Genomic DNA, 26,370 nt, shown 5'->3' on the forward strand with positions numbered 1-26,370 from the left:
TTGCAAAGTTGAGAAACACTGCTTGGGCTTGGCTTTTTAGCAGAAAAATCAGGATAAGAGGAAAAAAACCCAGGCTGGGCTCAGCTGGGGACTTCACGAACAAACCCAGGAGTTTTTTTGGACTGGGGTGGATCAACTTTTCGCCCCGGCTGAAGCTTCCAAACCGCCATCAAGGGCCGCTCTGCGAGGAGTGCCTTGCAGTAGTCCAGCCCCAAGGTTTAGCAGCCGGGGCTCGAGGCTTGGGGCTCCCCCACGAAGTACCGCTTGCTCTGGTCGGCCGCAGCCTTTTGCAACCGGCAGACCCGACCCGCCCCACAAGCCGGAGCCCCCCAATGGGAGGAGGAGCAAAGCTGCGCTGCGTCGTCTTCCCAGGCTGCGAAGTCGGCGGCCGTAAGGACCGCGCGGACCCTCGCGCCGCCTGCGCACGCGCGCTCGACTCCTGGGTCTGCGGCGGCCGGGCGAGGCGCGGTGCCGCGCGTGCGCCCTGGGGCGGCCGGGTCGGCTACGGAAGCCGGCGAGGGGGCGTGGCCGGTCGCGTGACAGCGCCCGGGCGCACATGCGCGCGCCGCCGAGGGGGGGGAAGAGCGGCGGCGGCGGCGGCGTCTTCGCTCGCGCCAAGATGGCGGACGAGGCGGGCGAGGGGCTACCGCGCTCCGTCCTGCCGGGCCCGCTGAGGGGCGGCGGGGGCGGCGGCGGAGGCGGCGGGGGGTCGTCCTCCTCCTCGGCGTCCTCCTCGGCGCCCGCCGCCGCCGCCGCCGCCGCCGCCTCCTGCGCCGCCGCCTCGCCGCCGCCCGCCGCCCCCTCCGCGGCCGCGCTGGCGGGCCCGCGCGTGGTGCGCATCGTGAAGTCGGAGTCGGGCTACGGGTTCAACGTGCGCGGGCAGGTCAGCGAGGGCGGGCAGCTGCGCAGCATCAACGGCGAGCTCTACGCGCCGCTGCAGCACGTCAGCGCCGTCCTGGGCGGAGGGGCGGCCGAGCGCGCCGGCGTCCGCAAGGGCGACCGCATCCTGGAGGTGTGAGTAGCCGCCCGGCCCATGCTCCGCAGCCGCCGCTCCCCGCGGCCGGGCGGGGCCGCCCCCACCCTGGCCCGGAAGAGGGGGAGGACTACAGCGCCCATCCTCCACGGGCGACCCCCTCCTGTCCGCTCCCTTTCTCGGCCCTGGCTACGACGAGGGGGAGGACTACAGCGCCCATGCTCCCCGCCTTCGCGAGCTGTGCACGGCTGGCCTGGCCCCCCCCATCGCTCCCCGTCCCCAGGTCGCTCTCCCTTTCGGAAACCCATAGAGGGGTGTCCCCCGTGGGCCCAAAGTGGGGAAGGACTCTGCCTCCCATCGCCCCCAGCCCCTCCGCCTGGGAGGTGCCTGGGTGGGGTGGGGTGGGGCTGGGCTGACCCCCACCCCGTGACCTTGTCCCTGCGCTTCAGGCCCTCCCCAGGAGCCCTGGACTGCTGTTCCCATCGTCCCCAGGCCCGGAGGTAACCCCGCTAGATCCACCGGTGTTTAAGCCACCGTTTTCTGCCCAGGATGATTCAGAGGGGCTGGGCAGTGGAGTAAGAGGCGTGGGGTCTGGCTGCTCTGCCCCCTTCCCGGGCTCACAACTCTTACTGTCCCCCCTCCCCAAACAGAGCATGTCCCCCAACCAGGTTGGCTCTTTCCTTTAATCCATTTCAACCTGTTTATGGAACCCCAGTTGAGTATATTGTGTTGGGGGGAGCAGTAGAACTGTGGCTCCCATTATATCCAGTCAGGAGTCTCCTCTAGTTGGGGCTTTAAGGGTGGGCTGCGGCCCCCATCATCCACAGCCAGCTGGGGCAGGGATTCTCTATTCCTCAGCCACATGGATGCGTTGGCCCATGATGGGCTCTGTAGTCTGCCGAGGCTTCTAGGCCTGTTCCTTTTCCCTCCCTGATCCCTTCTGTCTCACTTTTTTTTAAAGGTGGTGAGCCTTTGGGGTGGGGCCTGTCTGATTATTATTTTTGCAAGCTGTCTGGTGGCCTTTTTGGTTGAGGAGCCGGCGAAAAGGGCTTTAAGGAGACAAAGAGTCCTTAGCTTAAGTGCGCGTAACGAGCCTGAAGTCATCCACGTTTGGGAAATATCCAATAACGGTGTAACAAGGGACGTTCTTCAGCAGGGTGGCAAAGTTTTTATTACGGGTGGTGACGTACATGAAGCGTGTGTGAGAAAGGGTCTTGCCTCCCCACCCCATAATCTCATCGTAATTATTTAGCAGTATCACCCCCAAGATGCTACAGATGTCTGGATTACAATTCTGTTGCCCTCAGCCAGTTAGTGTGCCTATGGGGAAAGCATGTCATGGAAGATGTCACTACTTAGTTTCATGCATATTTTCCAGCCAGGACCAAACATCTCTTTGGCCCTGAAACGGAGCACATTTTTCCTAACGCAGACAGCACGTACCAGGCAACCTATTTTTTGCCTCCTGTGCTTCCCATGTTCACTCCCGCCAGCCCCAAGGAATGGTGGGAGCCATTGTTACGAGCATCTGGAGGGCGCCGAGGTGTTGACGCCTGGCATAAACTCTAGATTTGGGGGGACGATGACTGTCCCTGAGAAGTTTGTCTAATAGCGACGACTTCATGAAACGTGTTGAGATGAAATTGTTCTGCTCGCATCCTGATGTTGAAGAAAAGAGATATCCCCTCTGTTTTACAGGCAACAGAAGCGGGTCAAGGTGATTCTCTTGCTCTGTAATTAACGTCAGGTGGATTCCTGGCTCCTGTGTGGCTCCCCCCCTTTCCTTTTCTGCTTTTCTTTTTTTTCTCTTAATAGAAGTAGTTCACAAGAACGCTTCTTGGTCCTGAAATTATTGGCGAACCTGTATTTAATGAGGATTAGGAAGCCACCACAAACATGCTTTTGGTCTGGGACTCCTTGTGGCCTTATTCATTCCACTGCACATCCCAAGAAACATTTTAACCCATGGGGGGGGCTACAGAATATGGCTAGAAAGAGCTTTTCATCCAGGCTCGTCTGCCCCAGGGCCAGCAGGTGCTTTGAACTTCCTAGGCTTGTGTTGGTGATTGGGTCGGAGGCAGGGTGCCTGGCAGAGAGGCAAAATGCGTAGCTGAAAGGAAGTGTTTTTTGGGACGAAGAAGAGAGTCACTTGTTTTTCCGTTGCAAGGTTTAAATTGGGCACGGCTGACTTTTCAGCAGAGCTGTGTAGGAGAGGGGAGATTTTTTTTCCAGGATCCTGCAGAGCAGAGACTGAATCATTCCTGCATTCAACAGTGGGGAATTTTACCAAAGGGAATTGGGGGTTGTGGCTGTTAAGTGTAAAATGTGGAAGCAAGAGCTAAGGGGAGAGCTGTTGCAGTGCAGAGCAGAATTGCAGACTAGGATCCCACCCACCCTGAAATCGGGTAAAATCATTTGGGGACTTCCTATGAGTAGGTGCTTGGGCAGTTCTAATCTAAACATTTTTGATATTCTCATATTTTTTGGCAGGGCAGAATAGGTGTTGCTATGATCCTGCTCTGAAACACCTATAGAAATAGAATATTGTTAGACATCACTGTATATCAGCAATGGTTCTATTAATGCATCTTTGGTCAGTGGGAATATTTAAACTTTTTTAAAATCAAGACCTGCTTTTGTTCAGTAGATGGAAACTTCCCAGGTCACCCTATAAAAGATGATCTTTTGCTCAAAGGACATTTGACAGGCCACCAACCCTGCTCTCATTTCAGATTTTGTTAGTAGCTAGCTGAAGGGTATAAAAGTACTTGTGTGCACAAGCCAATATGGGTAACTTTAAAAAAAATGCTTTTGATTTCATCTTTTTGCAAAAGTTTTTGTTTGTTTGGCAGTTCTTAAATCTGTAAATCATGAAATGCCTTAACAAGAAACTCTACTGCAGAACATCACTTTGCTGGTTCCTTTTAAAGTAATTTGAATTAAGTTGATGTGTTTGGACAGTAGCTCTTCTGGCAGATGGAATTTTTTTATCTTGGCAAACGTGTCTAAGAGTCCCTATTGGAAACAGCATCTCATCGCTTCCATCCTGCTACTCCCAAGTTCTTCCCCAGACCAGTTATAAAAATCACCTGATTCAGGGCAGGTAATAAGAAAGGCCTGTTTGTCTCACAGCTTCTGCACTTTGGCCAGTTTTACTCCAGGCTGTCTCACGGGAATTTTTATACAAGCCTGTTTCTCCTCACCACAGGGGTTATATTTTTAAGAACTCTTGCATATTCAGAATCAATCATATGGCGTTATTCCTGAAATCTTCCAGCTAAGTAAATTGGTTGGTTATATTATGTTTGCATTAAATGGAGGGGTGAAAAGCTCTTTGAGCAGTGTTAAAGATTTGTATTTGTGTGTGATGACAGGCATAGATTTTTTTAAAAATTAGATTGCATCTAATTTCTGGCTGGTACATAAACATTTTTTTTTAAAACAAAACCCCCTATGTGTTGGAAGTTCCTTCTCTTATCCATTCTTTGTCCTTGGGAATAGACTCTGCTATCCTTTTTTTTTTTTTTTAAGCATACATACCCTTTTGGTTAAAAATAGTTTTTGAGAGTAGATATAAATGGAGAAAAAATCATTATGTGGAAAGTTGGAGAACCGTGCATTTTTTGCGTATGGCATGAAGACGCGTCTTTTCAAATAGCTCCTTTCACCCATGAGGACTAGAAGTTTTTAAAAAAACCAACAGCCGACTGAAGCGAAGATGATCAGAATACAAGACTGTACACCAGTTATCACATGTTTGAAAAATCTGGGTGCTTAAAATAAGGTCTGGCCCTGGAGATGTTCCCAGTCTCCATAAGAAGGTAGTTCTATTCCCATTTACATTGGAGCGAGGGATGTTTTGGAAAAGACTGAATGGATCTTGTGTTTGCAGGGCTGGTAGTTAAAGATGAGATACTGGTAGCTAGGAGTTGCTACTTGGCTTCCTATTAGAGCATTAGAAATTAGTGCCCTTGACTGTAAGAAAGGCAGTGTTAGTACTGTAGTTACTTCATTTATTCTCTGCTTTTCTGCTTACAAGTCACTCAAGGGAACAGCATAGTGTTTAAGTTACACTGGGATAAAAAGGCCCAGGTTTAAGTTGCTCCTGAACTGTAGACCTCATCAAGTGACTTTGGGCCAGTTGGTGTCTTTCAGACAGCCTACCTGACAGGATTGTTGTGAAGACAGTCCCTACCTGCGTCACCTTGAGCTTCTGAAGTAAAGGTAGCACACAAATGCCGTCAGTCAATAATCTAGATAGTCCAAGGCTGAGTGGCGTTTTTGCATCGATAAAAGATAGAGCTCTGCAGCCGTAGTTCTGAGTCAGCTAAACAGGTGCGCAGGTGTGTAAGCAAGGCAAGGTCTCTGGATTACAACTTTTTGAAATCTGGACTCGTCTCCGAGGCCTGTTCTCTGCTTAATGCCGTTTGTTCAATTTCCTCTTCATGGTGCCTGGGTTTTTTTCCCTTTTTGCTTTTACTTTCAAAATCTATTGTGGCTTTTAATTCCTTGCACACTGTGGGATGCTTCCTGGAGGAGTTAAAATAGCACTTTTAATTCCGTGCAGCTAGTACACCAGCACCACACATCCTCCTCTGCCTTTGTGCGTGTGTTCCTTGCAAGTTGTGGAATGAATCGGTTGGTTGTTGTGGAAAAGAAGGTGGTGGAACGAGGAAGATAAAACTTTTGTTTAGGCCCAAGCTGATTATCTGCAAGAACAGAGCAGAGGCTAACCTGAAGTTCGAATGAAAAGCTGGTGCTTTAATAAATGGCATTTATTAATTCTTCAGCAGTGGGACATTTTCATTCTTGCAAGCTCATAAACAAACGGACCCTTTTATGCCATATCTGTGCATCGCTTTCCAAGCGTCACCCGAAAGTCTAGAAACATTTAAAGTCAAGGTTGCCTTAATTTCAATACAGGCAAACTTTTGAAAAACCCTCTCGAGGAATTAGATGTTTTTCAACTCCATGGTCCGCCCTGCCCTGGAAGGCTCTTTGCAAAGCCCTGAATGCGTTTGGAGCCTGTTGACTTGAAATCCCCTTGCAGCGAGAGTTCTGGATTGTGTGGGTCTAAGGAGACGCTGTCACGTGCAGCCTGCTCGGACCCACATGCTGGCTCTCTCTGCCCCCTCGCTGTGGGACAGCCTTCTCCGCTGGATAACTGCACGGAGGAAGTACGATAAGGCCACTGTTTCGGCATGTAAAATGCACTGCAGAGCTTAGATCGTTTTCTTTCCCAGCCTTCTCGTGACCGGGAAAGGGAGACGCCAGGGCTCAGCAGCGGGTGCCACCCTTGGGCTGAATACCAAGTAGGTTCACCTGGTGTGCTTCCCGCTCAGTCCAGTCTGCACCAACTTACTAGGCCTAAGCCCTTTTGCCTTGAGCTTAGTGTGCAGCTAGGTTCTGCTGCATTGAAATCAAGAAGTTGGGGGGAAGGGGACTCAGCGCCTTGTATTTCCCCGAGCCTCTCCCCGCGGGATGTTTCCCATACGGCACCCAAATCGAGAAACAGAAACATTTTCTCAGAGCTGGGTGCCTGGCAGTGAAGCTGCACAGTCTTGAACAATTGATTCATTCAATAACGGCTACATGGAGGCCATCCGTGACCTCTTTTCCCTTGGCAAGACACTCCCCTTCTCTTTTTAGATAGCAAGCAGGAGATACTACGGGCTTGGGTAAATAGGGTGAAGTCGCCTCCTTCCTGGATCAGAGGTACTTGGAGGTGACTCTCCATGGACCATCCCCGTTCCATTCCAGCTCTTAGGTTGGACAGACTGTCTCTTTGTCCCTTTTCTTTTTGACTGGCCTGCATGCTGTTGACTGGGGCCTCTTTGGGTAAATGGATTGCCTTAGCGCCTGCCTCTTTGGGAACATGTAACGTTCATCATGATAGTTCTTCCAGAAATGGGTGGCCTTGATTCCTCTCACCCCCATCTCCAAAACTTGGAGTCTTGGTGAAGAGCTCACTGGATGCATTTTTAACGTCGTGAAGAACTTGCAGTGCCCATCTTCAGAGGCTCTTAAGGCTGGATAGAGGGGAGGAATCTGCTTTTCCTGGTGACTGCTAAAGGGTAGAAGTTGTGGCTCGCTTGGGAATTTCAGATGCATTTTGTTGGAAATCCCAGAGGTCCCTCAAGGTTATGCCACCATGAACAAAGCCCTCATATCTAGAAAAGGTTCACGGGAAGGCAGATTTGTAGCTCTGGAGGAAGCCCGGGCTTGGCCCACACCTTCTCTCGTCGTCCAGCAGATGTCCAGTTGATGGCGATGCGGGAAGAAAAACCTTTGTGCTGTTGGCAGCCATCTTCCCTTCTTTCCCCCAGAAATGGCGTGAATGTGGAAGGAGCCACCCACAAGCAGGTGGTGGACCTGATCCGGGCCGGCGAGAAGGAGCTGATCCTGACCGTGTTATCGGTGCCGCCTCACGAGGCCGACAACCTGGACCCTGGTGACGACTCCCTGGGCCAGTCCTTCTACGACTACACGGAGAAGCAGGCCGTGCCCATTTCCATCCCCACCTACAAGCATGTGGAACAGAATGGTGAGAAGTTTGTGGTGAGTACCAGCCTGGCTGTGGTTATCCTCCTCTTGCCCTACCTGTCTGACTTCCTGAGGAGGCCCCCAAAGCCTCCGCATGCTTTTCAGCTTGGCCTCTCTTTCTTCCCCGTGTTCGTCCTTGCTGCCGACTCTCTTCCCCATCAGGGTTGTCTTTGGCCCGTGCAGTGGTGGCTGGGTTAGGGTTTTCTTCATACTACCCTAGGATGAAAACGTGAAAGGGGGAGGCTCCCCCCTTCTCCAGCTTTCGTGCAAGGAGCTCCCTTTCCTGTTCACCTCTTCCAATAAGTTCAGGGAGTTCAAGAGAGCGTGTGCCCTTTGCTCGGGTGTAGGGCTGGAGGAAGATTCCTGCTGGGTCTTCACGGCCTCTTCTGCCCCAGAGAGACAGAATTACCTCTCTCCCTCTGGGGACTCTCTGGGGAAGGCAGAGAAAGAGAAGCCGCTTGCGTGATGCCTGTTAGAGAAGGGATGCTCACGGCTAAGTTCACATGTTCTTTCCCTTTTTTTAAACAACCTCCTGCTGAGAGTCTGTCGTGCTATGGGACTGGCACGGTCCACCTGCATTGTCCCCATTTTCTCTCCTTTCCTTCCACCGGTTTTGAGAGGCACCTTGTCCTCCAGGCCCTTTCTAGTTCCTGCTTGGTCTTTGCTTCCCTCTTCAACTGGGGCAGGAAGAAGGTCCCCCGGCATTTCTTCTCTTTCCCTTCTGACAGCTGGCTTGGACACACCAGAGGAGTCGGCTGTCCTCCTCTACATCTTCCTGGTGCCTTGGATCAGTGTTTCTCAACCTTGGCCACCTTAAGATATGTGGACTCAGGCTGGCTGGGGAATTCTGGGCGTTGAAGTCCACATATCTTAAAGTGGCCAAGGTTGAGAAACACTGCCTTGGATTGTTCTAGGAAGTGGAAGATGAAGGCTTAGCCCCAAAGCGTGCCCCACCTTGTAAAGAAAAGCAACTAAATTTTGGGGAGGGAGCAGAGTTTCAGAACTAGCATCAGCCCAGTGCAGTAACCAGCTTTAAGCAGGGCTGCGTTACAGCAAGCAAGGGGGAAAAGCGAAATAGCCCTCCTCAGGTGGAAAGAGAGTGGGAGCTAGACCAGTTCAGTTACTCTGCAGACTGAGTGTCGCCACGGAAAGGACTTCGGCTTAGCTTGCCTCTCACTGCACCCGACCAGAGAGGAGTAAAACGCTCCCTGGCCCTCTTGACCGAGGGGAAGGAGCACAAACGCGTTTGAAGCCGTTCTGACTTCCCCTTTGGCCCATGACCAAGACAGAGTAAACAAACCTAACGCAGCACGGAGCAACTTTGCATTATTTGCACGGCTGCTGCAAGGGAGACGGGTTCTGCCGATCCTGTTGGGCAGAAAAGCAGCAGCTGGATAGTTCCGCCCTCTGGAAAGCCTCCAAAATCTGGGTCTTGCCAGCCCACAGAAGAACTTGATGTGGCTTTTCCTCCCCCCCCACTCCCCCCCCCCACAATCTCCTTCCTAGGTTTATAACGTTTACATGGCAGGCCGACAGCTGTGTTCGAAACGGTACCGTGAATTTGCCATCTTGCATCAGAACCTGAAGCGGGAGTTCGCCAATTTCACCTTCCCCCGCTTGCCGGGCAAATGGCCGTTCTCGTTGTCGGAGCAGCAGTTGGATGCCAGGAGACGGGGCCTAGAGGAATACCTGGAAAAGGGTACGCGGTTGGGCTTTTCTGTGGAAGGGAAGAGGGGGGGCTGCTGGTTCAAATGCCCGGGGGGCCATGCCCTGGGAGAAGAGCTGCGTGGCGGGAGGGAGGGAGGAAAACTTCGGAGGGTGCTTGCATTTGAAAGCAAAGATTGCAATTAGACCAGTAAGTCTGATCTCATAGTCAGATGGCCGTGCGGTTTATTTGCGCAGTGAACGAGAACTTGCACAATTCTGTGGCTGGGTTCTTGTGTCCTGTGCAGCCAAATGTGACTTCCCTGGCTTCAGCTTCCTCTGTTGCAGAAAGCCAGCCCCGTGGTTTGTTTATGGTTCAAGCAGGATGAACCATAAACACGGATGAACCCAAATACGGATGAACGTTTCTTCTCTCTCAACGTCATCCTGTTGGGAAGTTTCATTGGAAAGGGACCGCCCTGCTTGCGTGGGGCATTTGGTTCCTTGCTGTTCCTCTCCTGGAAGTGTGGAAGAAGTCCCAGAATGGAGACCTCTTACCCTTTAGCCTCCACTCCCACCCCCCCACGCCCCCCCCTCCAATCACAGCTCTGGTTTCTTGCCCCTGCAGTGTGCTCCATCCGGGTGATCGGGGAGAGTGATGTCATGCAAGAATTCTTGTCGGAATCGGATGAGGTAGGCTGGCAGAGTTTGGGTTCTCCCGGGCGGTGGGCTTGGCGAGGCTGGGTCCTTGGGGCGAGTAAGACTGTCGGTCTGACCCCATCTGGGTGACCAAAAAGTTTTCCCTCCAACCCCAAGAGGAAATAGCCATCCTCAGTGGTTCACCTGGGCTGTTCCTTCCCAGAATTTCAACGGGGTGTCGGATGTAGAACTCCGAGTGGCCCTGCCAGATATCACAACCGTGACTGTCCGGGTTAAAAAGAACAGTACCACCGATCAAGTCTACCAGGTAGGAGGAGTTCCTCCAGGGGTGGGCTGCTTCTCAGGGAAGAGGGGCTTGAGAGAAATCGGGGGTGCAGGAGGGGGCTTGCTCTTCAGATGCTCAGGGGAGGAGGAAGCCAATAGCAGAAGGTTTGGCCGCTGGGTGCCTCTGCATTCGCTGGTCTTCCAATAGGTAGAGCAATGTTTCTCAAGCTTGGCCACTTTAAGATGGGTGGACTTCAACTCCCAGAATTCCCCAGCTAGTGGGTTTCTTGTCTCACCTCTGCAATTGTGTAACTTGTGAATGAAGTGGGATAGAGGTAAAGTGTTGGGTATGCTCTCTGGTTAAATACAGACCCCTCACATGAACAGTAACTTCCAGGAAGTATCTTAAAGTATCTTTCACTAGAGAGGAAAGTTCCAGTTTTTAAAATGCATCTTCCTTCCTTCCTTCCTTCCTTCCTTCCTTCCTTCCTTCCTTCCTTCCTTCCTTCCTTCCTTCCATCCATCCATCCATCCATCCATCCATCCATCCATCCATCCATCCTCCCCCCGGTCTCCAGGCTGTTGCTTCCAAGGTGGGAATGGATAGCGCGACTGCAAACTACTTTGCTTTGTTTGAAGTGATCAATCATTCTTTCGGTAAGAAACATCCCTTGGATGGCAGGCCTCCTTCTGTGTCTTGAAAGGTTTCCCAGTAGGAAGCCAGGAGCGCTTCCTCTTTCAAGAAAAGTTCAAATGTAGCCGCTGTTTAAATTAGGGAAAAGACTAGAGTTTGACAAAATTCGTGGAGGTGGGGCACGCACTGGCCGGATAATTTTTTTCCCCTCCTCCCCCAGTTCCTCTGACTTGGGGTCAAACCGCGAATCGGGGCTCTAGATTTGAGATAGATGACAGTAAGGTGGAACCTTCTGTTAATTGGTGGGATTCTCTGCCACCAGATGTGGCCAGGTGCCTTCAGGAGGAGGCTCGACCAGTTAAGGAAAGAAGGGATGTTAGCCAGGGAGGAATATGGGGAATATCTCACATTGGAGGCAGACCATCTCCAAAAATGAGTTGCAGTTGAGGTCTGCCAGGTGATGGCTGACACCCTCCAGCCCGCTCTGCTGTGGGACTTGCCTTTCTGTTGGGAGGGGACCAACCTCTGCAAACCCCGCTTGGCTTTGTCCCCTCCTGCAGTGCGGAAGCTGGCACCAAACGAGTTCCCTCACAAGCTCTACGTGCAGAATTACACCTCGGCCGTGCCGGGGACCTGCCTGACCATCAGGAAGTGGCTGTTCACTACAGAAGAAGAGGTTCTCCTGAACGATAATGATTTGGCGGTCACGTATTTCTTCCACCAGGTAGGCCCCTTCAGGCGGCCATCCGCACCCTTGTAGGTAACGGAGAAAGGTGTGGGAGGAAGGCAGAGGCAGGTGGGCCCGGGAAAGCAGAAAATCCTTCAGGTTTTGGAAAGTCTTCTACCCGACGTTTGTCCCACCCAGGCGGTCGATGACGTGAAGAAAGGATACATCAAAGCTGAGGAGAAGTCCTACCAGCTGCAGAAGCTTTGCGAGCAGAGGAAGATGGTTATGGTAAAGCACTTCTCCTCTTTCTGGTGGGAAGCTGGCCTTGGGAGCTGTGGGCTCTGCGCACCTCCTTCCCCCTGGGGTAGTGCTCGGGGGGCACTTCACACTTGCCTTAAGCGAGCGGTGGCAAAGCCAGTCCGGTTGCTGAGACCCGAGTTGGATTCCTCGGGGTCCTTGCTGGGAAGGCCTGCGAGGGCAAACCTGATCCAGGTTCCTGCCCCCCGAGTCTTTTGTCCCCCTTCCCTCCTCACTTCCCTCCCTCTCCCCCCAGTATCTGAACATGTTGCGGACTTGCGAGGGGTACAACGAGATCATCTTCCCCCACTGCTCCTGTGACTCGCGCCGCAAAGGCCACGTGATCACAGCCATCAGCGTCCAGCACTTTAAGCTTCACGCCTGCACCGAGGAGGGCCAGCTGGAGGTCGGCAGCCGTGAGCTCTCGGAGCAGGAAGGGGGCGGTGTGGTCCAGCTCCTTTTCTCCAACCTGGTGCTCCCCTCCAGATCTGCCAGGCCTGGGGGCGTGGGCGTTTACAAAGCTCCAACCCTGAGAGATCCGGAGGAGGCACCAAGTTGGTAGAAAAATAGATAAAAATGTATATGGTGTTGAAAAAGGGTTCAAAAGTTGAACGTGAAACTTGGGGGCAGGGGGATGTTTTCCAGGGAAGTAAATTGGCTACGACGTCAGAATGGTGAGAGATGTTGCATTTCACCTGCTTCGATGACTGGAGAATGGAGTTAGGGTCAAGCTTAGATGGGCTTGCCAGGGGTTGGGAGAAAAGGCCAGCCCTGAAAGGAGATGCCAGAGCAGAAGGCAGGGATAAACTTGCAGATGTCTCCAGCGTAGAGCAGCGTTTCTCAGCCTCGGCACTTGAAGCTTGTGTGGGCATGCTGGCTAGGGAATTCTGGGAATTGAAGTCCACACATCTTCAAGTTGCCAAGATTGAGAAACTCTGGTGTAGAGAGACTTGCCCCGGAAGGCCCCTGACACCCTCCGCCGTTCTGGAGCTGCATTTAGCGTGGTTTTATCCTTCCAGAATCAAGTCATAGCTTTCGAATGGGACGAGATGCAGCGATGGGACACCGACGAAGAGGGGATGGCGTTCTGCTTCGAATACGCGCGAGGAGAGAAGAAGCCACGATGGGTCAAAATCTTCACCCCTTACGTAAGTGCAGGGGGCTAGGAGGCGGTGGGGTGGGGGGTGGTCCGGAGCCCTGGAAAGAGGGAGGAGCTGCAGCCGGGCTGGGCCGAGGGCCAGGTAGAGCAGCCCTGGGCCCCCATCCTGATCTTTCTCTCCCTGCAGTTCAACTACATGCACGAGTGTTTTGAGCGCATTTTCTGTGAACTGAAGTGGCGGAAGGAGGTAAGGGCGGGGAGAGCCCAAGAGGGGTGGGGTGGGCCTGGGCGGCCCCGTGGAAATGCCCCCTCCCTCCCTCCCTCCCTCCCTAGAGGCCAGGGGAGGTCTTCCACCAGGCTGAAGAGAGGCGCTTCTGGGCTTGTCTGCGGTCCTCACCTCCCCCCAAATCTCGCCTTTCAAAAGGTGGAAGAGGAAGCCACCGACAAGGATAACAAGAATTGCAGCAAAGACAGCATGTGCAGCAAGGTGAGACGGGGGTCCGGGGAGAAACGGAGCGTTAGCTGAAGGATTCGATGCCTGAGCACTTGTCCGTGGCCGTTGGGGGCTCGGGCGTCTGAAATAGGGGGCCCTCTCTGTCCGAAGGAAGGACTGGCTCACCGTGTCTGGTCAGTGAGGGAGGCCACGGTGCTGCGGGCCTTCCTCCCCCTCTCCCCCCCATTTACATCCCCCCAGATGAGAAACCAGCAGCAGGAGGGGCCCCTCGGTGCAACCCCCTGAATTTATTCCCAGCCCTTCCCCATGGGAGCACTCCAGGTTCTCTGCCTGTCCCCTGGAGAGACATTTCAAAGAGGGGCCGCAAGATCCTCCTGAGAACATGCCTGTTCTGTGTGCATGTGTGTGTGCGTCCCACTTCTCACTTCTGGGAGAAGCTGGATCCGCGTGCATTAGAGGAAACGGCACGCCCTCCCCCCCTGCTTTCGGTATCTTTCCTTTTTCGCTTCTCGTTTTTTTCTTCCAGAACATCTTTCAGATGATGCGGACGCAGCACAGAGACATTGCGACCTGAACCACTTTGGGCAACCGACCGACAAAAACGTATTATCCCTTTCCCGACCCTTCCTGAAAAATTAACACTTTTCAAAATGGAAAAAGAGAGAGAGAGGGAGAGAGGGAAATGGTTTATTGTATTAAACTCATATTAATTCCATTTGTGAATGTCCTGTTAAGCAAGGGGGGAGGGGGGGCAGGGAGACCACCATGATCCAGATCAAGGGAGTGGGGCACCTGGTTTGTGGCCAGCAAACCTGGTTTGTTTGTTTTTTTTATAGTTTGTCCCCTGCCTTTTTTGGAGTAACCTGTTGTTGAAAGGTAGACGGCGCTGAACATTTTTTTCTCTCTTTTTTTTTTCCTTTTAACAACTGGATGGAGACTCGTACATCCATTTGCACTGTTTGGAATATATATGTATGTATGTAAAAACAAATATATATATAGACAAACTTATCACGCCCGTATATACATATATATAATTTTTCATATTGGTGGCTGTTATGTTAGAGGCACTTGTCTTTCTGCGAGGAGGTGAGGAGGGGAAAATCAGCTTCCCTTCTTGTGTCCCGTCTAGGAATTCCCTGGAGCTGAAATGCAATTTGAGCCCTGTCCAAAAGACAACCCAGATTTTGCAGTCTGGCGAGGAATCTGAATTTGCAGTTTAGGTAGCTCCTCGCCCAGCGTTGAAGTTTAAACTTTGAAGCGTTAGAGCGTTTTGACCAAACCTTTGGATTAAGCGGGAGCCATGATGGCAAAGTGTGCGTTTACGCAACGGGGATACGACAGATCCTTTGCTGTGAAGTGCAAAATTCAGTTTCGGCTTCTGTGCTTGTAACTTCCCCCTCTTCCCCCCCTCCCCACGTGGTATTAAAACTTCCTTGGTTTCCTATTTCAGCATTTCAGCTTTTGTGTGTGGCTGAGAAGTGGGAGAGATATTTTTTTTCTCCTTTTCAGTAGTCTGAAGGGTGGAACCTGCAACCAGCTTACGGCGGCGGGTAGGGGTGAGAATTTGTTCTACGCCCGCAGTTCCCCTTGAGCAAGCAAATGCTACTTTTCGCTGCCAAAGCCCTTTTGCCAACTTGTTGCTCAGCGGCCGAGGCCAGGTTTGTCCCGGGGCAGCCAGTTGCTAACCACAACAATGGTCAGGCAGCCAGACTGGGGCTGTTCTTGGCCAGGCTGCAGGAACGGGAAGGCCGGCGTGGCCGTCCCCGGCATCTGGAGATGGTGGCTGTGTTTTCAGGGTCGGAGAGAGAAAATTGGCGGTGGCACGTGCCTGGGATGGTAGAAAAGGTGTCCGTTGGATCACAGGGTGGCAAGGGAATGCTGGCAGCCACAGGCACTCGATGACAAGAGATGCTCCTGAATGCACTAAAAAATATGCAATTGCTCCGTGGCCAAGAGGCCCATCTGGGATGTTTGCCAGAGTCTACGTGGCTGTTCAGATTTAGAAATCAAGAGGAAAGGCACGAGCTGTATAAGCCTCAGATGGGTTTCCTATTAAAAGGATGGACAGTTGCCTCCTGAGAATCCACTGATCCAACGGATAATGGCCAGAAGGGCCATCCGTGCCGGGGTTTCCTTCTGGAGCGCTGAGACTCCAGCTGCCAGAATTTGAGAGCCCGCGTGGCCCACCTAGCAGGATTTGCTGGAAGGAGACCATAGCTCAAAAGCAGCATGGGTGTTTTGCATGCAGGCTCGCCTCCTTAAGGACTAGCACCTTGCTTGAGCCCAAAGGAAACAACAGCAAGAAAAGCTGAGGGCTTTGGCGTCCTGACTTCAAATTCGGCTGTGATGGGTTTAGTAGACGGGGGGTATACGCATGAAGTAATAACACTTGGAAAGCACCGAAGCAAAATATCTTCCTCTCCTTGATTTTTAACAAGGGTAACGCTTTGGGGATGAAGCTTTAGCGGTTGATTCAGGATCCTGGCTCCCACGGCCACCCTGCCAGGTTTTAAAGCTCTGGGTGCAAGCGATATCCAAGTTTCAGAGGGTAGCGGGATCGAAGGGGTCCGGATGTGCTCCTGGACGGGGAGGAAAGGACTGAGAGTCTCATTCAGGCACCGAAGCTCCTTCCTAAGAGCGTGTCTGCATCGAAAGCGCTTTCAAGTCTTCTGGCTTCGTTTCCATCGAGCCTGTGCGGACGCCTGTTCCGAGCCGCAACCCGTTTACCCGTTTCTGAGAAAAACGCAGTGTTGGCGGCTTTTTCTCCCTTTGGGGCGTGCCTGGGTGTTCCCTTCTCCGTTCCTCTCAGATGCAGCATGTCAAAAAGGCATTTTGCCCCCCAAAAAAGAATCCCCATTGTTTTTTTTCTTCCAACAGCAATAACAGTGCGTGGAATCACACTTTCGGGCTCGATTGTTTCTGTTACAGAATTGTGCGTGCTTTAACACCACGGTCTGCTATCAAAGGATTAGGCTGAACAACCTCTCCGTCTGACCCCCAATTTCCTTTTTTTCTTTTTCTTTTTTTAAATATCATCGGTTTGGGTCAATCTCTATATTTTTAAGCCCTGGGTTCCCCAATGCTCTGCGTGTGTGTCTCTCGCTGTTTAATTTATTTGACAGAATTCTAATTGTAATTTTCACTGCATATTCTTCTATTTTTATTTGAAATTTTCGGGTGTGAAGAAGGAAACCGTGGCGAAGAAGGAAGAAAAGGCTTGAAGAGATGCGATGGGGGGGGGGAGTGTGTGGCGTTCTTCACCTTCTTTAGAGCTAACCACTCTAAAAAAAAAAACTTGTTTGGTAAAAGTCAATTAGTACAACTAATTGTAACATATTCTTTTAAATAAATTGATTTATTGATGAAACGGTTAAGCCTTTATTTGGTTCCTTGTCATAAAAGGGGTGCTGTTTATATGATGGGGGCCTATGTTTTTTATTCAAGGGATTCTTAAGTGTTGCTTGTACCCACGTGTGCAAATCCAGAAACAGCCACTAGAAAGTGGAAAATGCATTTTCGGCCTTCAGTTCTGGGGGGGTGGGGTGGGTGTGTATGTGTGCATATGACCAGTGCCTAAAGAAAGTGTAAATTTCCTTTAATTGGCATCTTGAAAACGTGGCTTTTATGCATACTTGAATTTGGATGGGTGTCATTTCTGCAGCCTTGAGGCCTAGAAACTTGAGAATTCTTAGCTAACCTTGGTTCCTGGGATTCGGACCCATTGAAGTGTTGAGAAACCTTTCCTGGATTTTATTTAACTTGACCTCTTCAAGCAGGTCCCCCGGGCCTCTGAAACTAAGGTATGAGAGAAGAAAGACTGGATTTAAAAATGGTAGAACTCTGGGGAGACCCCCAGCCCGCCGGCTAAAAGGAATAAATAAAATAAATTTCCTCTTCAGGGCTCAGCCGGCAATGACATCCTGAAAACGACTCGTGTGCCTTTTAGCACAGAATATTGGAAGGGGGACTCAAGTTGATATCCCAAGCAAATGGATGGCGTCAGATCTCTTGGTCCCCTTTCCCTACAGCGTGCAGGCAGCAGGGACTAGGAACTTGGCTGATTAAAACAACAAGGCGTTTGGCTGGGATCTTGGCCCGTCCATAAGCAAAGTCATGTTCTCGAAGGAGGTGGAAAAAAGGCAAAGGCGTTTGGCTGGGACGTGGGTTTAAGGAAGTGGGGGAGAAGGGAAGGCAGAGGGGGGTCTTCCCCGGGGAGGGGGCATTGCATTTTAGGCCTCCCGCATTAAGGGAGGGAAAAGTTGGGTTTATCAAGAGGAACTTTGTGAAAGGAAAAGAATTCCCACCCAAGGAGGGGCCAGAGAGGAGCCTTCATCGCAGGAGACGTCTGTGGGTCCCTCCTGGGTTGCTGCTGGTTCTGGAGGCCCCGAGTCGGATGGGGGCGGGGTGGGGGCCCTCCCAGGGCCCCCTTCCCTGCCTCTGCGAGGGGGCTTTCCCACCCCCCAGCCGGGGAAGTCCTGCTTCCTTCGCCGCCTGCCTGGCCGAAGGATGGAGGCGATCCTGCGGCAAGAGGCGCCTTGGTGATGTTCGGGGCGGACGGCTGCTTGGACGCCCCCCCGGCCCTGCTTCAGGTCTCCCTGCCGCGCTGGACCAGGATCCTCCCGGTTGCAGCAGCGTCTCCATTTTGCCTGTAAGTGCATCCGTCCACCAGACCCTGCCTCTGGGCCCCTTCTCGAAGCGGATCCCGGGTGGGGGCTTTCCAAGGGAAGGGGGGCTACTCCACCCCCTTGCCGCTGATCTGGAAAGGGCTGCCTTGGGCCCTCCAGCCGAGCGGGACGATGCAACTCCGGGATGCCGGTGGCTGGGAAGGGGAAGTCTCCTGCTCTCCGCCCCTCTCGAAATAAAGATCTGCTCTGCTTCCTTTTCTCAGCTGCGCATCTCCTCCGTGCTCCAGGGAGGAAGGACTCGGGCGGCGGGAGCCAGCCCTTGCAGCCCGGCCATGCCGAGGGAGTCCTCCGCTCGCCTCCTGGCCGTCAGCATCTTCTTTCTCTTTCAAGGTAACCGACTTGATTTCTGTCCTCCCCTCCAACCTGGCTCCTCTCTCTCTCTCTCTCTCTCTCGGGGGCACCCGCCACCCACGGGTCCTGCCCACCTCTCCGAAATAACCCGGCGAGGGCGGGTGGATCACCTTTAAGAAGCCCCGAAAGGTGGCCGCCGAGAACCCATCCACGGGGCTCGGGGGACAGACCCCAGATTTTATACACCCGTGAGAGTTTTCCCTGCACGGTGTTCAGACATGCTGGGAAAAAAAGGATTTTTCTACTTCGCGTCCACAATCCAAGCTTGGCTGGAGACGTCGTTCGCGGTTTGGGGATGGGCAGCAAGAACAACACCCCCCTTGAGCCTCTGGTGTGTGTGTGTGTGTTTTATTTAGTCATGCTCTGCCTTCATCGGCCTGCGTGCATGTTTGGGGGTGTTAGACTTTGCAGGCACGAAAACAAACGCGACCGACCGTCTCCTTTGCTGTCCTCCCCGCGCAGTTTTCTGCCCACTGAGTTCAGTTTGACACTGAGCCTCTTGCTCCTTTACCAGATGGGGGCTCTGGGGGTTTAATTGAGGACCTCAAAGGGGGCTGCATTCTTCTGCCCCCCTTTCTGTTTTCCTGCCTTCCATGCAGGATCAGCTCCGCTGGCGAATTTGCATTAGCGGAGCTGGAATGGAGAAGAGGCTTGGGTTTCCCCCCTCCTTCCGTGCTGCAATTTGTGGAGGGGTGGGGGGAAATCTGTAGGATGGGGGGGGTGTTTGAAATCTGGGCCTTTTTTGAACATCAAGCACAGGTTTTGAGAAATGTGCCAGCCAGATGTGCTGGGGCTATTGATAAACGGCTTCAAGAGAGGGTTGGTCCTGAAAAATCACAGGAGCCATCAAGGACCGATAGCCTCAATGGGTCTGTGGGAATCAGGCCCAGAGGCACGATCCCTTTGAGTCCCGGGGGCTCGAGGTTATCCATCAGATCAGATGGATTATTTCAAGCCCCACCTTTGCTCCAGGTCCTAACCTTTGGAGAAGCCAAAAGCAGCTTTGCTCGATCGGGCAGTTGAGTCCAGTTTTCTGATTCCAACAATATCGAATGGAGCTCAGTTCCTGGTGGGAATGTGGATAGGCGCTTGGTTCCTCCGCTGGATCTGGCCCCATGACAATCCATGCCTCTTCCAAAGGCTCTGGGGGCCTCCTAGATCTTCTCCACCCCCTTCTTCTTCCTTCATCTTTGCCCAGTGCAGCCGTCTTTTTCTACCCCCTTGCTGGCTTGCATCTCACACCCAAACTACATGGTGCGTTAGAGATAACCAGATCTGCGGTTCCCTAATTCCCAAAAGCTTGTTTTCACCCTGCCAGGCTGCAGAGTTGCCCCCTCTGTGCAAGAATGCCCACCTGGCTCTTCAGACAGGCCAGAAGTTCTCCAGAGTTCTTCCAGTTGCTCAGAAGCATCCTTTTTCTTTAATCTTCAGTATAAGTCAACTGCCTAAACCCTATTTTGCCCCGAGATGGACTTTGGCAGACCGTGAGGTTCCGGGAGAAAAACTCCCCGAGTTCTAGATCCCGAAGTTCTGCTCATCGTACGTGTCCAGCTCTTCCTGTCTCTTGGTTTGCAGACTCCGAAGGAGGCATTCACCAGCGGCAGCTGCTGAAGGAGCTGATGGACGATTACATCCCGTTGGAGAGACCGGTGGGGGACGACGCGCAAGCCATCACCGTCCACTTCACTCTGAGTCTTATGCAGATCATGGACCTGGTAGGTCTTGGAGATGCCTCCAAAACATGGGCCCCTCCAGTGGGTTCCCAGGTTCAGAGCTCAGCTCGGTGCTCTACGCCTCCTAAGCACGTGGTTGTCTGGAGTTGAACACAGCCCCGTGGCCCCGGCGAAGCAGCGGGTGAAACTGAATGCAGTTCAGGGTCTCGAGGGCGGCGGAGAAGCTGAACGGGGCCACCTAGGAGCTTTTGATTATTATTATTTTCCTCCGGGCATCGTGGCCACGTCATTTCGCCACGATGATTGGATGCAGTTAGGGTCTTCTCCGCGGTTTTCCTCCAGACGTTTCATCACCCAAAGAGGTAACTCCATCAGCGCAAGGGAGAGCGGGGTTTGCTGGTTGTTTTATATGCAGCCACTGGCCTTCTCTCTCTCTAAACAACCAGCAAAATTTACTCCCCCGTGCATGGATGGTGCTACCTAGCCCAGTAGCGAACGGTCTGCAAAAAAAAACCCGTGCAAACCACCCCGAGAGCCCAACGATTCAACCCTGAGCTACGTATATTCTCTACTCTGAAACTGATCTGCCCGCGGCAAAGCGTCGTTTTGAACTTTTGAAAAGCGTATGTTTTTTAGGTGTTTCTAAGAGTCGTCCCTTGCTTTTTCTGTTTCTTTGGGCAGGATGAGAAAAACCAAGTGCTCACCACCAACGTCTGGCTGCAGATGGTATTTTTTTTTAACACTGAGGGGGGATTAAATGTAAGCCACGGCCCCCCAAGATAAGAAGTCTAATAAAACGTGGCCCATTTTTCACAGTACTGGCACGATCACTATTTGCGATGGAACGAATCGGACTATCCCGGGGTGAAGACTCTACGTTTCTCGGCTGATCAGGTGTGGAAACCTGACATCCTTTTGTACAACAGGTAAGGGGGGGCCTCAAAAACTGGGGGGACTTGCGGGTTCCCTGCAGACCAAGGCGGTTAAGGCAGATCCTGTACAAGGGGCCGGGGGGGGGGGGACGACAATTGTGACAATTTCTCTTTAAATAAAGCGGGAGGTTTTATTTCTCATTGTTTTCTCCATCTCGCAGCCTTTACCAGACCCTGAACTGCAGTTCAGCATTAACATAGGTGGCCCATGTTCTCGGGGGTGGGGTGGGGGGGTGACAAGAGTAAATGTTTTGCTTGCTAACAGATTGGAAACCGTCTGACTGGCTGGGGCGTCTTCTGTCCCCTCCCCAACCTTTTTTCCCAGTGCCAATGAAGATTTCGACTCTACCCTCCACACCCACATCTTGGTTAACTCCAGCGGTTACTGCCAGTGGCTGCCCCCAGGTGAGAGGGACGGGGTGCAAAGCAGCAGAGGGGTTTATTTTCCTTTTTAAAAATGAGGCCATCCCCCACGTCCAATCTATTGCAGACGGTCTGAACCGCTGAGCAGGATGGCTGTCGTATTTTACACACGGGCTCCCGCATGACGCTTTTTTAAACATGGCTGCCCAAAACTGGTTTGAGGCAATCTGGCTTTTCATTCCTGCCTTTGGGCTTATGTTCGCCCTCTTTTTCCTTCCAATATCCCCCCTGCCCCCCCCCCCGCATCAATCTCCCCTCCAGGCATCTTGAAAAGCACGTGCCGAATCGATGTCCGCTGGTTCCCCTTTGACACCCAAAAATGTGACCTCAAGTTTGGCTCCTGGACTCACGATGGCTGGTTGCTCGACCTGCGCATGTTGGAGATCGACACGTCAGGCTACGTGTCCAATGGCGAATGGGACCTTGTGGGTAAGGGTCCGGGTGGGGCGAACTGATCGGCAAGGTCCCCTTCCCTTCTTCTGAGATCCTTCTGCAGAAGGGTTTGGGGGATACGACCAGGTGGGTCGTCGTTCCAACGTTCCTGGAGGCCAACGAAGCAGAGAAGCTCAGTGTGGTCCCAAAAGTGGGAAGAAGTTTATCCTCCATGTCAGTCAGCATAGGGAGTCAGGGAGATGACCTTGATGGAAAATGCAAGGACCATCAGAGGGGCTGAAGCATTTTTTAAGCCCAGAACATCCAGGGAACGCTCAGAGTCAGCTCAGACAGATTCTCCCGAGGAAGATTCGGGTGTGACCCCCATCTCCATCAAAACAGTTCTAGCCTTCCTGTGGATTTGGTTCCCTGGTCTGGTCTACCTAGTGGGGCTGACCACCAGAGGCGAAAAAGACTCGAGGTGCCCCCCCAAAGCACGGAACAGTCTGAACAGGCCCCCTTTTCGATGCACGATGAAAAATCAAGCCGGTCGCAAGAGCATCAAAGCCAGGCCAGAGTTGTAAAGCACGGAGGACCAATTTGGGTTGAACGCGGTGGGTTTCCTGGCGCAATCATTGCTCTTTCCCGACCCTCCCTTCACTTTTTGTAGAGGGTGGCATTGCCGGGCCCCGTGGCCCCGTGGACGTTGACTCTTCCCCCCATCCCACAGGGGTCCCCGGCAGTGAGAACAAAGTTTTCTACGAATGTTGTCGGGAGCCGTACCTGGACGTCACCTTCGTGGTCGTCATGCGCCGCCGGACGCTTTACTACGCGCTCAACATGCTGGTGCCCTGCTTGCTCCTTTCGGCCGTGACGTTTTTGGTGTTCCTGTTACCTGCCGATTCGGGGGAGAAAATTTCTCTGGGTAAAACTCATTGGCAGAAGGAAGCGGCGAGGTTGGTGTGTGCAGCCGGGCGAGGGGGAGAGAGACAACCGGTGGGCAAGCCTTTTAGTTTTTTACGGGGAAAGACAGACGTTGTGGGCTAAATTCTAGCAAACGAAGCAAATAGACCTTGTAGGACGAGGGCCATGCTAGTTTACAGCAGTGTTTCTCAACCTTGGCAGCTTGAAGATGCCTGGACGTCAACTCCCAGAATTCCCCAGCCAGCTGGGGAATTCTGGGAGTTGACGTCCAGGCATCTTCAAGCTGCCAAGGTTGAGAAACACCGCTCTACAGTGACGAAAACGTCGGAGTCTGGGAGCATCTTTTCCAGCTCACAAATCTGATGAAAGGGCCTTTTAATAAAATTTGTCAGTCGGAAAAGATGCCGCCGGGCTCCATCCGTTAAGGACGGAGAATTTTTTTCCTGTGGTTTAAGGAGCGGAAAAAGCCATTTCTCTACGCTGCAAAAGCAAGCCGGTTCTTTATCCCCTTTGCACACCCATCCCTTGAGACACCCTGGGTCCTTCTGCAGGGGTGCCCAACGCCTCCTCTTCCCGCTCTCCCCCCAGAACAAGAACAACTCATACGTTCATCTCAATACTGTTTATTGAAACCCTTTTTCCGCCCCCCCATCACTTCTTGGAAGCTCTGCGAGGGAGGCTCGGGTTGATTTGGCACCCAGCACCCAGCTGGCTTCACAGGCTGTCTTTCCCCCACCCCTATATCTGGCGGGTGAAAACAGAGTTTGGATCGTTTTAAAACCCACACCACCAGAGCGATGGGGATAGATTAGCCCTCTCTCCAGCTGCCCAGCTGGGGAGAATTTAAAGCCTGAGTCCTGTGGACCTGTTGTAGTCTCGTTGCACTCCCCGGTCTGTTTTATTCTTCCATTCAGAAACCTTTTCCTCGTGTGCCAAGAGCCCCGGCCTCAATCTTACCTTGGCCCCCTTTCCAGCAAGGGAGGTCAGTCTAAAGCTGCCCCCATATTGCAGATGGGAAGACTGAGGCTGAGGTCAGGCACATGCGGGCGATCAGGGGCTCCCTCCTGGAAGGCTCTATGGGACTGACCCTTTGGGGCTTCCTTTCCCGCCAGGCATCACCGTGCTGCTCTCGCTCACCGTCTTCATGCTGCTGGTGGCTGAAGTGATGCCGGCCACCTCGGACTCCGTGCCGCTGATAGGTGAGCGTGGAGGAGGGGGCGAGGGGAAGGCTTCGTTTCCACAGGGCGCCCTCCGCCCTTCCTCCCCGTTCCGAGCTTGGGAGGGTCGCCTGGGCATCTGGCGGGACGGCCTTTCTACGCTGCAAGGAACGCACGAAAAATAAGGCGTCGGCAGGCATGAATGTGGAAGCTTGGTTGGAGCGTGGAGATATTTTGCTGGAGGCCTCCCCTTTTCCTGCTCTTCCTGGGGGCTGGTTGGTATTTGAGGGTGCTGATCAACGGCTTAAAAACATTGGGGTGAATCCCCGAGATCCCTCAAGGACCCTCCTGCTCTGATTTCCTCCCCAGGGCAATACTTCGCCAGCACCATGGGCATGGTGGGCCTCTCTGTGATGACCACCGTCTTTGTCCTCCAGTATCATCACCACGACCCCGAGGGCGGATCCATGCCAAGATGGGTGAGTGCCACTTCCCGTTTGGGCTTCGGGGATTCTGCTCCGTGGGCGAAACTTTGCAGAACTGCCCCGAGCCGTAGCAATATTCCCGCTTTCTGGGGTCTCTTTCCATCAACTTTGCAAAGCCAAGTGGGACTAAAAACATCACGTTTCCATAATGTCCTGCTAAAGTACAATTTCTGTCTCTCACTGGGGTGCCTGTTTCTGGATCTCTCCCTTTGGCCTGTCCTCCTGGGAATATGTGGGGCCTTCTAAACCAGTGGAGAAGCATTTTCATCATCTTAAGTTGCAGGTTCTTCAGTCTCTTTATGCCCACCTCTCAGAGTTTCGATTTACCAGGGCTAATGCCCACGTTGCAGATTTGAGGACTGTCCGGGAGGCTCGACGCAAAGCAGGAACCAGCCATCCTTCCATCTTCTTCCCCGCTTCTTCCATTGGCCCTTGCTCTTGCCTCGACTCCAAGCGAGACTTGGGGTCCCCTCTTCTCACCCAGCTGTCGTTTCCACGCAGGTCCAGGTGCTGGTGTTGAACTGGGGCGCTTGGCTCCTGAGGATGCGCCAGCCGGGAGAAGAGCCCGTGGGGCGCCCCCCCTGTGCCCCCAGCTTGCTGAGCTGCAGTTCGGACAACAGTGATGGGGGCAGCCCGCCGACCCGTCCGGCTGGGCCCATCGCCAACGGCAACCTGGCTTACACGGGGGTCCCCGTCGCCGCCCCCTTCTCCACCAAACCGCCCGTGGTGCCACGGCCTTTCCTTTTCTCGCCGGAGCCTCCGTCCCCCATCCCAGAGGACCTTCTCTCTGCCCCCCAGCTCAGCTCGATCTTGAGGGAGCTGCGATACGTGGCCCAGCGTTTCCGGAGCCAAGATGTCTCTCGGGCCACCTGCAGCCAGTGGAAATTCGCCGCGGCGGTCATCGACCGTCTCTGCTTGGTCCTCTTCGCCCTCTTCCACATCGTCTGCTCCATCGCCATCCTGATGGCCGCGCCCAACTTTGCCGAGGCCATCACCAAGGACTTCCTGTGATGCCCCCAAGCTGGACCTCTGACTGAGGGGGTCTCTCCAGGATGGGAAAAAACCGAGGCTGCCCTTAGACCCTCCCGTGCATCTGAACGACCCAGATTTTGGGGAGGGCAGCAAGGTTTGCATGCGGTAGGTTACGGAGCTCCTCCTGGAACTGACGTCCTCGTTGGCTGGCGAGGACCAGACGGTGGCCTTGCCTGAGACCACAGTCAAGTTCTCCTCTGGATCCTTCGCGCTAGTCCTCTTTCGCTCTGCTCAAGGGTGCCATGTTGAAAGTCCACAGGCCTCTGAATGTCCGGAAGAAGCACCACCACTGGACCACGATGCCACGTGGCTCCCCATTCCACAAACCCAAAGGGAGCCAAATTCAGGACACGTTTCCCAAAGCCTACATCCTCTCCGTGGTGAACTGCGACAACCGCCGAAGCCCCTGCCTTGACTCTGGACCCGTCGTTCTTCCACTCGGGCCCCAAAGGGGTCCCTTCCCGGTTACCTCTGGCGGGGCTGATATGAGGACCAAAACGCAGTGAAACGTTTTGCAACAGGACAGAAAGTGGGGCTGTTCCCCCCACCCCACATTGTGTTCTGTTTCAACATTTGAACGCCCCAAATCCAGTTCTGTTTTCATAGTATTGTGTAGATCAAGCTCGAACCTCTCCCGCCCCCCCAGATCTCATTCCATTTACACCAGTGTGTATTTTACAAAAGATCCTTGAACGTAAAACCCAGCGCGAGAACGCCGCCTTTCTGCTTCTGTGTCTGTTTCCTGGTCCACAGAAATGTTCGGAGTGGTTTTAGGGAAACGTCTAAACCCAGGCCTGAAAATTAAATTCAGTGATGATCTCAAAGTCCAGTCGTAACAGAATTTTGTTAAAAAATTAACGGGTATTCTCGGGCATGTTTTTTTCTCAGCGTATCCTTACCATATCACTGTAAGACCCCAAGTGTATCATCTCATTCTAGTTTTTCATTTATTTTATTGAAACAGAAAAAAAAATAAATTATTAAAAGTAAACAGCAATAAATAATCAATAACTTAAGCCTTGATATTGTCTTGAAAGATACCATCCAACTGTTCGTTTTTTAACCCCTTCCCCCCCTTTTTTTGTCCTTCTAAACAAA

At 52.8% G+C, this 26,370-nt stretch overlaps 2 protein-coding genes across 2 annotated transcripts; both read left to right on the forward strand.

Annotated features, from left to right (window-relative positions):
* The first annotated feature begins 585 nt into the window (after positions 1 to 585).
* On the forward strand, positions 586 to 16,605 carry SNX27 (sorting nexin 27). Its single transcript, XM_088137177.1, has 13 exons — positions 586 to 1,014; positions 7,300 to 7,531; positions 9,023 to 9,215; positions 9,789 to 9,853; positions 10,023 to 10,127; positions 10,663 to 10,741; positions 11,279 to 11,442; positions 11,584 to 11,673; positions 11,939 to 12,088; positions 12,702 to 12,830; positions 12,969 to 13,028; positions 13,206 to 13,268; positions 13,762 to 16,605. The coding sequence occupies exons 1-13, from the start codon at positions 620 to 622 to the stop codon at positions 13,807 to 13,809; spliced, it is 1,773 nt and encodes a 590-aa protein (XP_087993303.1). The 5' UTR covers positions 586 to 619; the 3' UTR covers positions 13,810 to 16,605.
* Positions 16,606 to 16,729: 124 nt separating this feature from the next.
* On the forward strand, positions 16,730 to 26,261 carry LOC103057985 (neuronal acetylcholine receptor subunit alpha-7-like). The gene is made up of 10 exons (XM_088137176.1): positions 16,730 to 18,253; positions 19,850 to 19,989; positions 20,629 to 20,673; positions 20,764 to 20,873; positions 21,205 to 21,284; positions 21,564 to 21,731; positions 22,405 to 22,599; positions 23,711 to 23,797; positions 24,125 to 24,234; positions 24,742 to 26,261. The coding sequence occupies exons 1-10, from the start codon at positions 17,632 to 17,634 to the stop codon at positions 25,249 to 25,251; spliced, it is 2,067 nt and encodes a 688-aa protein (XP_087993302.1). The 5' UTR covers positions 16,730 to 17,631; the 3' UTR covers positions 25,252 to 26,261.
* Positions 26,262 to 26,370: the final 109 nt, after the last annotated feature.

The sequence above is a fragment of the Python bivittatus genome, unplaced genomic scaffold (genome assembly GCF_059951505.1).
Source record: "Python bivittatus isolate LINGU-HERP-01145 unplaced genomic scaffold, Pbiv_v1 ctg000180_np1212, whole genome shotgun sequence".
Classification (NCBI taxonomy): Eukaryota; Metazoa; Chordata; class Lepidosauria; order Squamata; family Pythonidae; genus Python; species Python bivittatus.